Source organism: Drosophila teissieri, chromosome 3L, assembly GCF_016746235.2.
Source record: "Drosophila teissieri strain GT53w chromosome 3L, Prin_Dtei_1.1, whole genome shotgun sequence".
In the NCBI taxonomy this organism is placed as follows: domain Eukaryota; kingdom Metazoa; phylum Arthropoda; class Insecta; order Diptera; family Drosophilidae; genus Drosophila; species Drosophila teissieri.
The window spans coordinates 1,698,359-1,710,776 of record NC_053031.1 but is presented as its reverse complement, the minus strand read 5'-3'; the positions used below and the strand labels follow the sequence as shown (position 1 = coordinate 1,710,776).

The window sequence follows — 12,418 nt, the reverse complement described above, 5'->3', positions numbered from 1 at the left end:
CAGGTCAATAGTCACGCAATGGATTTTAGTTATTTATTTAAATGTCTGTTAATGTTATTTAGTAGAAGCATCAAGTACAGTATTCATATAAATAGTTTCCGTCTGCGCTTTCCTCTTTGATTTCCTTTAAGCAAGTTTCTATTACATAGACTACTCGTAATGCTAGGCTAGATAAATACAAGATCCTGCGAAGGATCCCCACTCACGCACATACACATACACAGATACAAGTATTCAATTACGGACACCGACACGAGTACAGTTTACAACTAAAGCGTACTAAGGATCGCGAATGGAATGAGTGGCCTATGAGTGCTTAAGATGGGTATTGATTTAAATGTAGAACTTGACTTGTTTTTGGGGTGGGCAAGTGGGTAGGTTGGGTGCTTTTGGGCAGCTTAAAAGGGAGAAGGTTCTCTTTGGACAAATTCGGTTACATTTTTCATGAATGATCCAACCGTAATGATTTGAAACATTGAGATAATTTGAATAAAGTTAACACATACTCGTAATCGTGAGACAATCTTAAAGGTCAAGATATTCTAGATATAGCGAATATAGTATTGGTAATATGACGATACATGTCCATAGTTTACATTAAGCTTTCTAATCCCCTTTATACGACCCAAAGCGACCCATACCAGTTGGTAGAGGTCTACAGGTAGCCATGCCCAGCCACCTCGGCCGGAATGAAGCCCTCGCGTCCGTCCCGCGTCCGCACGTAGAACCACTGGCGCTGATCCTTGGACTCGCGGCACTCGCACAGCGTGACGATCTCGCCCTTGTGCACCGCGATGCTCTCCGTGATGTAGTCCGTGTTGATGGCGACTAGAGTTTGCCGCTGGCCCACCTCCTGCTGGCGTCGCAGCGCCTTCAAAGTGGCATCCGCCTCCGCCTGGCTCTTGGCCGGCTTGTGCTCGTAGGGTGGCAGGGGAACCAGCTTTGGATGCAGATGCTGGCCATTGTGGCCGTTGGTGATGTAGGAGACGTTGGAGAGCCGCCTCGCCGCTGGCTGCGACTGGTGCAGATGGGTTTGGGCACTCGGCTGCTTCTTGGCGGGCTTCGGCTGAAGGGTCACATACTCATCCTGAGAAGCGCCACTCTTGGCCGAAGCTGAACCAGATGCAGCCACCTGGCGAGTGGAGCGCAACTGGGCGTAGGCCTTCTCCACCAGGCGCGGCTTGGATGCTGCCCTCAGATACAGCTTGTCCACCTGCTGCTCTCCGTACAAGGAGCTGGTTGTGCTTCCACACTTCGTTTGGTTGTTATTGTTGCTATGGTTGTTGTTGTTGTTGATGGTGGTGGTGCTGAGCTTAAGGACATCTTCAGTGGGCTTTGAGGTGCGTGGAGTGCGGGCGCCGTCGGATCGGGTGCCACCGCGCAGGCGGATCTCCTTCTCCGAGTCCGTCATGTTGCCACACGGGCGGGGGAAGACATCCGCATTGGACTCCCAGCAGGGGGTGTTCCGGGAGCCCGCTCTCGCCTGCTGGGGCAGAATACCCAGGGGCAGGCAGCAGGCATAGCCCACATAGCCCTCCTCCGCGTGTGGCGTTTGCACATACAGCCAGTTCTGGTTCTTGAACACCGCGTTTACCACCATGCCCAGGGGCAGAGGGATCTCCAGTTGGTAGCCACCTGGTCTCGTTTGGTATAGGGTGCTGGCTGTGGCCAGAACCACGGGAATGTTGCCGGGAGTGGCCAGCGAGCAGCGGGAGAGAAACTCGTCCACGTTTTGAATCTCATAGCCAAATCTCTGCACCCGATTGCGATCTCGCCGCTTGCGATGCCTATGTCGCCGCTGCTGCTGGGGGGCAGCTGCTCCTCCGCTCGATCCCCCCACTCCGCCGCCCTCCGAGGCAGCCACCAAACTGGGCTCCGAGTAGGAGGTGCACTTCACAGACTCCGCTCCCGTGACCGATCCCCTGGCCTCTCCCGCCTGGGAGGCACTGGATCTCGCCTGCTGCAGGCGGGAGGCCAGCTTCTTGCGGATCTCGTTTCGCTTTCTGGCCAGGAGCAGGGCTTCGCTGTGGCCATCGCTCCTGGGCCCCCGCTGGGGTGTGCACACGAAGAGCAGCTCTTTGGTGGAGGCGGCGGCCACTGGAGCACTGCTGGGACCGCTCCGTGACACGTCCAGCAGGTTCTGGTTGCTGAAAAACTTCTGGTTGGCCAGGTGGCCGTTGGGCGGGCCCTGGTGGGCGGTGGGCGTGGTGGCATAGCCATTGAGCGGCTCACCACCACTTGGTAGCTGCTTAACGCGGTACCGCTTCTTGGTGACATCCAGCTGTGTGGGCACGGGCTCTGTTCTGGGCGGGAAGACCTCGTTCTCCTTGCGATCCAACACCTGGCTGTCCGACTCCTTGGGCGCCTCCTTCTGCGGGGAAGGGGGCGTTTGCGATGGTGGAGCCTGCTGCGTCTGCTGCTGCTCTCGGAGCACCCAGGTCAATGAGATGCGCGGCCGTCGCAGGCTCAGGTTCTGACCCATCGCCAGCTGCGGAGTGCTCTTCGCTCTGCCGCCGGCGACTAGTGGCAGCAGCTCGTCGATCTCCACATAGTCGGAGCTGTACTCGAAGCTCTCCTCCTGATCCCTGTGACCAGGTGCTCGCACCGGGGGCGGGGGCGTGGCCGTGAAGTTGCCCACGGAACTGTCGCTGCTGCCGGGCTGCTGGAGGATCAGGGAGCACGCGTTCAGGAGATCCGGACAATAGGCATCTGCAAGTGGAAATGGTATTCGTAATGATGATGGCTTAAGGGGATTATGGTGTACTTACCCCTTAATCCCCGCCTGCGTCGACGCTGCCTTCTGGTGGCACTGCAGCTACCCAACTCGGAGCAACTGGATCCGGAGCTACTGGAGCTATCTGTGCTGGAGGCGAATCGCAGCTGCTGCTGCTGGAGCTCCCGGAGTCGCCGTCTCCTTCTGGCTTGTTGGCGAGCTGCTAGTTCGCTGGCTGCTGTAGTTGCTACCGGTGGCGGAACTACCACAATACGTGCTGCGGCAGCTGGATGCACTGCATCAGCGAAGTGGGATCTGTGTTCCTGGACTGATCTTGGTCTCTCCGTGTAACTGGGCGGTGGCGTCAGAGGGTGGGGTGAGTAATTGGGCGGCGGGGAAAGTGGCACTCGCAGGGCGGACTCCTCAAGCACGTAGTCGTTCTCCTGGGCCTGCAGCTCTATAGTTCCAGCTTCCTGGTAGCCCAGAGGCAGTCCATCCGCAGGTGGGGCAGTGGTGATAGACAGGTTGTCGCCATTTTGACGATAGGTGGGTAAGGATGTGGCAGCTGTGAATGTCGGAAACCAAGTGAATTTTATAAGTTATGGGAATTCAAATTCTTAATTAAAATTTAACATCATTCACTTCCTATAAAGACCAAACTATCCACTAATTCCACTCAAAAGAGTCTGCGGATTCAGAAAAAATGACGTGACCTGGTCCGCGGGTGTTTCTGTGGGTCTGCAGTCTGTCCGAGATCTCCCCACTCCAACGGCTGGTCGTAAAGACCATTGAGACGCGATAACGACACCTGAAGTCCCGGCCAGGGGGAAGACAACTCCCACGCGGGGAGCAGGGAATATTTAAAATATCTGGCAATATAAATGTCAGGAGTCGGTTGGAGTGGGGAATGGAGGAAGGAGAAGATCGGAGGATTGGGGAATGGGGCATGGGGCATTCCCGCCTTCATATGCGGCTATCAAGGCCAAGATCAGTGAGCGGAGCTCCAAGTGGCCGAGGCGAAGGTGAAGATGAGGATGAGTATGAGGATGAGTATGAGGATGAGGATGAGATGGAGGAGTGGAGCTACGCAGGCGGGAAGCGTGGCCAATAAAATTCCAAACTGATATGCTCAATGGCAACAACGTGCCACAAGTGAGTAGTAAAATGTTGAAACGTGACGCTATTTCAAAAATACCAAATATCCCCCCCTCCTTCGATTAGCACATTTGCACAACGTTCAATGAAAGGAGAAACAAAAGTTCTTTGTGGACTCCGGTACACTCTTACCAATCTGAAACGATGGCCATTGAAATTTCACTTGCATGCTGGCGAATAATGACAAATTGAAACATGGCCATCTGGAATGCGAGCTATTTATGGGTGGTAAATCGGATGGAAACGAGGAATGCATGTTAGATCCATTTTGTATTAATGTAACACTTAAAGTTACCTGGCAGTTATGGCAATGAATGGAGATTAAAAGTGCTAAGTCGCCATCAACTTGGTATCGTATATCCCGCAACGAACCGCCTTGAAAATGGAGTAATCCCTACGCGGCTGGCAGGGTACTCCGGATCATAACTAAGCCCTGATGAAGCGCAGAAAGGACAAGGCCCTGAGCCCTAAGCCAAGAGCCAAGATCCAAGACCCGCCAAAATCTGCGGGCCCAGCGGCAACGGCAGCGATGCGACTTTAACGACCTTAGCGCGGCGATCCGCAGTGGGGAGTGGGTAGGGAGTAGGGGGTAGTGGGTAGTGGGGCAGATCTCCGAGGGGAGTGGACTCCAGCGTCAGTCAGTCGGCGGTTCCGTTGCCCCGGCCCTAATCAAAAAGGTTCAAGCGCAGAGATCGTGCGAGGATTACATGGGGGTGTGACGACAGGCCGGCTCAAAGTCATTCACTCAGCTCGGCTCCAGCTGGAAAGCCCAGCTCCAACTCGATCGTGATGCTGTGGCCTTTAATGGCCTCTACGTGAGACGTGATCTCCACCAGGCACACTCAGAAAAATGCATGAACTCTTAACAGATTGTACAAGGGTTTGCCCCAGAAGATAGGGGATAAGCAGCCAACCAAAGATTTTCATTTATCGAAAACTATTGAAAACCTTAAGATGTTATACTAACCACTTCATTTCATAAAACTTCCCTCAAATTGGAACCCCATATTTATGTTAAGTGCACTTGGATCGGGGAGGGCATGACGGGGTCGGATTGGGGGCGTGGCCGATCACGGGGCAGCTCCGGGGAACTAAAATCGAAAGTGTTGCTCCGGGTCGAACTCTGCGGCGGCCCTCTAATTAAACGCAAACGGCTGCCAAATTAGCGAATGACCACATTGCGCCGGAACCAGCGTCCCCAGCAACAAAGGCAATTCCAATTGCCATCGCAATTGCAACTGCATCAGCAGCAGTGGCAGCAGCAGCAGCAGCAACACTTGCAACAGCAACACCAGCAACATCGACGCATTGCACAAATCACATGGCCAAAGCTGCAACGCCTGCCCAAAAATGGGAAACACTCTGACAAATTTGTTTTGCAACTTGTTGGCCCGCCTGCTGCAAATATGGTGCCCCGCTCCATCCGAGCGAGAGTCCGACATGAACATGGCCACTGGGGCATTGTGGTCGTGGTCAACGGACCGGGTTCCACCTTCCACCTGCCCTGCTTCCCTGCTTCACTGCCTCATTGCCTCGCTGCCTCCCAGTCGCCAGTCAAAGAAACCGCACAGCTGTCAGTCTCTTGATGCATCACAAGCCCGGGTCTCCAGACTCCAGACTCCACACTGCAGACTGCAGACTCTAGTGACCAGTGTCCAGTGTCCAGTGTCCCGCCCGTGGATACTGGCAGCCGGGCTCTGGTTCTAGTGATAATAATTCAATCGAGAAATGTCGAAGCGTGCAAATTGGCCGATTGATTTGTGCCCGGCCCGCGGGCTTAAAAGGCGCTTGGAATGGATTGCCTTTGCATGTGATTAACTGCCAGACTCGGAGGACCAAATAGGAAGTTACTGGGCCTGCCCAGAACCCAAGGAAAGGTCAAAAGTTCGGGAAGAAGATTAGATGTCACAGAAATCCATGTGACCAGGAAGCTTCCAGTCCACAGCACCGCCCATTAACTTTCACATTTAATTGTATCTAGTATCTAGAATCTGATGAGCCTGAAATAGGATTATTGGTACGATTCGCTTCCTCGAAAAGGAATTGAGTTTAGCTACGCAAGTCAGCGGCCAGGTTAATCGCTTTAATGGATTAGAAGAACCCTGGAAATTTTTCAATCAGGCCTAATCTCCAGGCCAGCTCCGCCTGCCCCAATCCGCGTGGCATGGAATAGAATGGAATGGAAGTGGAATGGAATGGGATGGATGCCCCATAGATACAGATGCTGCACAATCGATAACTGTTGTGGTCGGCGTTTCGCGCACGTCCCTCGCATATATCTTAAAATGGCAGCCGCAGATAAGAGGCACTAATAAGATAAAAACATTTTAATTGCCACTAAACATGGCAGCGCCTCAGACGGACCACTCTCTCCCCGCTGCCCGCTGCCCGATCTCCGATCCGAGCCCCAATCCCCGCCAGATCCAGTGGCCAGTCGCTGCGGGCCAGACAACTGTAAAACGGCCACTGCAATATACTTACTGTCCGGCAGAAACGTTGTCGCCGCTAATGGGTTAACAAAACGCCAGGCAAACATATAAATAAACTCCGATTTCGTTGGGATTTAATTAAAGCCGAGTTTCGATCCGCTTCCAGCTTTATCTCTCAGCTCTCGGCTCTTCGTCGAGGTGGCAAAACAATTTAAAGCTTTTCCTAAGGGATCGTCAAATCTTTAACGACTCGCCCAGGGCGAAACCACATCCCATCCCCAGCCCAGGGTCATCAAAGTGACCAGCACGCCGTACCGAATGTCCAACTGCTCCACGGCGACCATAAAATACGGCTTGGGTCCCCCTGACTGTCAGATTGTCAATACTCTGCTGCCAGTCAGTGCTCACAGCGCAGTGGGTTTCTCGACCAATTTGATAGGTTTTTAAGTAGGGATCTGCACATTACACTACTTGGCCTCCTCTTCTAAGGTACTAATAGGCTAGAACTTAGTTACTATTTATTTAGCTGAACTGAGAGTACTCAGTTAACTTTCGTTTGCCCCATTTTATAGCTTCTATAGCTGGTTTCCTGCGATGGCAGATCCTCGATGACAGGCCATGGATACCTGGACGAGGTGGCGGTGAGCGACCAGGTGACCAGGTGTCAACATGCCAGCCACTGCACAGCCATCAAGTGGCTAATTTATGGGGGAAATAATCTACACAAATTTCAGTTTTTAGCTTTTCAATTAGCCGGGATCATGTTCATGTGGCTGCAGCGATGCGATGCTGGCGATACTACTAAAGCCCGGTTTTATGGCACTTTGATGGGCTCTTGGCTGTTGGGTGGTCCGCCCAGGCCAAGATTTGAATAGGTGCGATTCCCGAACGCGATCAAAAGTGAATTAAAATCTTTTATCGAACAGCTTGCGCCGGGGAGCAGCCCTTCATTTGGGCTGGAAGGGATTGGCGGTGGAGTGGAGTGAAGTGAAGTGGAGTTGGTTGGGGGATGCGGCTGTTGGCCAGGGCAATAAAATTAAACGTTTGTTGGCTTTGGGTTTTTGGTTTCGTGCGTGTGTTTTAAGCGGTTTTAAATATTTATGAGCCCATTTGTAGCCACGCTGGCTGAGGCCGCAAAAATATCATTTTATGGCCTCAATAAATTTAAATGTTGCGGCCGGGCTGTTGAACACGAAATGTCTGGGGAAATGAAAGTGTGATGTGGCAGGTGAAAGGAATCTAGAGTTGGCCAGGCGAAGGCGTTTTGGATGGATGATTTTAACTGATTTATTTAATTGCAAAGTTATTAGTACTATTATGCAGAACATATAATGTTTCTATGGTAAGTCTTTGGCATAAATTCAAATTTAATTTAGTATCATTAAGTTGTTTGTTTATCACTTTGGGCTTTAACTAGCCAATTGGAATATATAAATACACATATATTTTAAAAGCAACCAAAGGAAATATCATTTTCATTGTGTTTGACCAACTCTTATCTCTACCCACTTTCTTCTGGCCGGACCACAAATTCAAATAGGAGAAGGACCAACCAAGATGTCCTTGTTGTCCTGCCAAGCCCGCATGTCCAAGGACAGTCGAACATTCCTGCCAAGTGCGTTTCTATTACCAACGTGGAGTACTTTCCATATGGACAAAAGGTTGTTTGGGCACAGAGAGAAAAATACGAGTGTACCTATGTACCTTTATTCATCCTATAATATTTATATAGAAGGACTTTACCAATAGGTTTTAAATCAATTGAAAAAATTGGGAGAAACTTTATGTATAAATCATTTGACGCTTTTCGAAGGTATAAGTAATATTCAGGGTGCCTGAATTTTTTCAACTTTTGCTGCCCCGTCGAAGCCGAAATCAAGTTAGCAGAAGACAAATGGGCCCCACATAGAAGAAGGTCCTGGTGCCAGTTCCAGTGCCAAGCGTCACGATAAGCGTCAAAGGACTTGGCCATAAAAAGCCATGAGCTCGTCGGGCTGCTGAAAATTGGGGGGGACTGGGGGGGAGACTCTCGGCCAAAGAAAAGGGGGAAGATCAAAGCGAAAAAAGCAATAAGTCCTGCGGGCGGAATGTAAATTGAAATGCAGGAAGGAGGGCGGCACTCCCCCTCGTTTTGCCAGTCATCCAGAACTTTGAACCCGAAAGTGAAACCCCCGTAGAACCAAATCCGGTGTCGAAATCCGGATTTCGCATTCCGGATTCCGGACCTAACCCAACCAGGCCGGAAAGGGAAGCACGCGGCACGCACTTTGATTTGCTGGCCAAGATGTGGCTTGCTGCTGATGAACTCCTGGGGGGAGGGGCAAATGGAGAGCTCCTGCTGGAGCAGCTGAAGCAGCTGGAGCAAGTGCACTTTGGCCTCTCCGGCAAATATGTCTTCGAGTGCCATCAGTACAGTACAGTACCACTACAGTAAATCCCTCAATTGCAATCGCAGGAACCGAGCGAGGAGCCCCAACTAGGAGCCGGGTCCTTTGTCTTCCTTTGAACTGCCGCGTGCTTTATTAAAATTTCCATCTATGGCCAGAAGCTGGGGCAGGGGGGGTGCTGGGTCGCTTTGGGGACATTGTTATAAATTCCTTTGGTGAAAAATGTGAAAAATGCGCCATGTAAATTATTTCTGCGTCATTTTTTCGCGCTCCTCCTTTGCCTTTATTGTGCATGATAAATTTTTATTGTAATTGGCTGTTGATTTATGGGCCATGGCCTACGTAGACTCCGGGGAGCCGTGCTGCTCCTCGGCCCGATAACAAGTGCCAGATAAACGATTCCCTTTCAATTTGCCATTAATTAGGCGGGTCAGCGGGAGCAGCTCCTCCTGACGACGAGGCAGAGGAGAGGCTCCTCCTCAGTCCGAATGGCCGGGGCATAAAAACTAATCGCGGCATTACAGAAATCATCTATGAAATTGCGCCCGCTGATGCGTAACCTGGGCCTCGCCCACCCAAGCAGGAAGTGCAGGCTGTACTGGATGAGGAGGCCCACATCCACATTCACATCCAGCTTAGACATCCAGTTCCAGAGGCAAATCAGAGCCAAGAATCCCAAAGCCAAGGCCCCATTGTTTGTTAGATGCTCCGCAGTCAAACACCATAAAACTTTATGAATCCACTGACGTCGAAGCCAACAGCCAGAAAGGCTTTCCAGCTCCTGCCCAGAAGTGGCAGATTTTTTAATGCCTTGCGAAAGATTTCATGGTAATTTCGCCGGGTTATAACAATTTACAAATTATGTAATCGAAATTTATTGCCCAGCCTGCTCCAACCCAGCCGCTCTCCAATCTCCTCGAGGCCATTTCTGGCAGCTCCTCCATTCTTGATCCTCCCTCCACTGGGTGGGCCCACTGCGCCTGGCATTTTGGACACGCACAGGTGGCCCTGATGGCCAGCCGTTTGATCTGCGCCCCGTTTGACTCCCGGCCAGAAGGAACGGATCCGAACGGAACGGAACGAAAGGCGGCCAACGAGGACTCAACGAGCTTGGTTCCAGATTAGCGGCACTCCAGTTCGCCATGGAACGTAATAACACATTGTTCATATCTAAGCTTCTGATAGCGCAAACCCAATGGCTTGGAAGAGCAGCTAGGGATTCCGTTCGCAATGAAAACTATATTGTAAAGTTAGTAAATATTTAATTATTTTATGTACTGATTTATGGACATTGATAGTGCCTCCAAACAGCACACAAGGGAGTGCAACTTTATCCCTAAAATCATCTGAAATGTTTGCCCCACCAAAGACAGTTCCAATTGAGTTATACTAATTCGCCACTCGAAGCCTTTCCACCTGTGAGTGGCTTCCAAAGTGGGCCGCAGATAAATGGCAATTTGTTCGGATTAACCCGGAGTTACGCCCCCAGATTGCCGCCCCTGCGATTCCGCCCGCTCCTCCGCCTCGTTTGTCCGGCGCATAGAGCCGTGACCCATTAGTTACGGCACTTTCCAAACAAACTCCAATAATGCAGCCATTAAATGCCAACTATTCTGCCATCAAGTGCTTTAGTTTGACATAAATCTCCAGCGGATGGCGAAACTTTTGCCGCTTTTTTCCAGCCACAAATCTGAGCGAACCACCCCCCAACTTCCACTCCCCAATGGCCACCATCCAAGCCACCCATCCCCACCCACTCGGCACAGAAATCCGGCAATCCACTCGGATCAGTGGGCATATGTCCGGCGAGGGCTTATGTTGCAGCTTTAATTAACGCCAGGTTTTCGGGCTGCCCCCTGCCCCTCCCCCTCCGTCCTGCCTGTTCGGCCAACAGGTGCGGATAGTTTGGATCACCACCCTTGTTTCAAGCCTCCCCCTTTCAACAACCTGCTGCACTGAACGAAAAACTGCCATCGCTTTCATGTTTAATTATAAACTAATATTCAAAAAGAAGAGGTGTGCTTCAGAGAGGTATAGATTGGTATGTACTGATTTACATTTAAAGATACTTTGAGAACAATCCTAGTGGATGACCCTGTAATTTCCCGCTGTGTACCCACTCTGATGCCCCTGCCCGTGTACTTCTATTTAATTTAGAGTCGCGCATTGCCGTCCAGGACTTTCATGTTGTAATTTCCTCAAATTTACGAGTTTGCTTAGTCCGGATACGGGTTGGGATAGTGCAGGGTATCCGTGTGCCGGGAGTGGGTGGGTTGTGTTTGGATTTTTTTTGGGTGCGCAGAGCAGGAGCGGCAGGATTTACGACTCGGCTTGGTTGGGTTAGTTTCAGTGCCTTTCGGGTTTTCCGGGGCTCTGGCCTCCGTTTGCCGCTTCGGTCCGCTGCGGCTTGTTAACGCCTCGACTCTCATTTTATTAGAAGCATCCGGCAGGACGAACTGGAGCCCCAACCCGCCTTGTTATCCTCGGCAACCAGATTGCTGTAAATGAGCAACTTTTTGCCCCTAAATCCAACAAACTGCGTGTGTGTGGGTGTGTATTGGTGTGTGGGGGTGTGTGGCTTTCTGGTAATTTCGCATGCAGTTTATGGCTAGGCATAACAACCAAGGCAGCAACAACTAAAGTCGGGACCTGGCTCCTGCAGCTGTTAGAAGCCCCATGCATCATCCCCCTTTCCCCCTTTGCACCCCCTACACACCCTTCACACGCAAACAACACCCCCCCTGACACTCGCAGGTTGATGACGCCGCTTATAAAAGTTGATCAAAATTATTACTACGCAGGGCAAACATTTTGGCACTGCTGCAGAATTGGGGATTCAGTAGGGAGCACTAGTATTACCCTTTTTCATATATTAATCTCTCAAAAATACTGCTAGTTTTGTTAAATTATTGATAGAGCAAACAAATACATTTGATTAGTCATATATAAAAATGTGCTGAGCAAATTCCCTGCTTATAAATAGTGCGATTTCCCTGCTTTTCCCTGCTGAAGCTAATGACAAGTGCCGAAGTGCCGCGCATACCCTGTAAGCACACAGAAAGGTAAAGAGGTGAAGGTGGCACCGGCATTTCCGGAGCATCTTTGTGGAGCGACCCTCTTTCGGGACAATTAGAGTGGGCCATTGCCATAAAGTTATGGAATTCATGGCGCACGTTTCGCACAACGCATTTCGGAGTTTACTTATTACTGCAGTTTATCTGCCCGCCGGACGAACTTTGGGCCACGTTTCATTAGCCATGTGCCTCCTCCGGACTCTTATTCTGCTGCGTAAGTGCTCCGGCTCCGGCTTTTTACGAGTGCACATTCTGTGCGCGATATTAAATCCATGTAATGAGGCGAGGGCATGTGAATTCCATATATCTACTATACTATGGTTGTAGTCGCTGAGGCGGAGCAATGGGCGAAATTCCAATTAATTGGCAAAAGTCTTAAAATGGTAATCATTTTATGGTCCCCGCTGAGCAGTGGAAAATATAATTTTAATTGATTTAATCCGGCGGTTTATTTACTTATAAGGCTGTTGAATCGAAAGTGCTAGGCACAAAACTCAAACGCCCTCATAAAAAACTGGCGGGCGAACTCATATCAAGTAATTACATTGCTTTGAAGGTAAAGCTTTATTATTTTTCCATTTCACCTATGAAATAAGCAGTGAAATAGAAAGCCTTTCTCGCTTACCACCGACACAATCTCTCCAGCGACGCGTTACGCAT

At 50.6% G+C, this 12,418-nt stretch overlaps 1 protein-coding gene across 1 annotated transcript in view; it reads right to left on the bottom strand.

The window, feature by feature from the left end:
- Positions 1-67: 67 nt before the first annotated feature.
- Positions 68-12,418, bottom strand: part of LOC122616634 — a 42,663-nt gene continuing 30,312 nt past the window's right edge. The window contains exons 3-4 of the mRNA XM_043792165.1: positions 2,769-3,278; positions 68-2,709 (exon numbers count right to left, since the gene is read on the bottom strand). Of these exons, the coding sequence (XP_043648100.1) occupies positions 656-2,709; positions 2,769-3,278 (2,564 nt within the window). The 3' untranslated portion in view covers positions 68-655. The remainder of the gene's footprint in view (positions 2,710-2,768; positions 3,279-12,418) is intronic.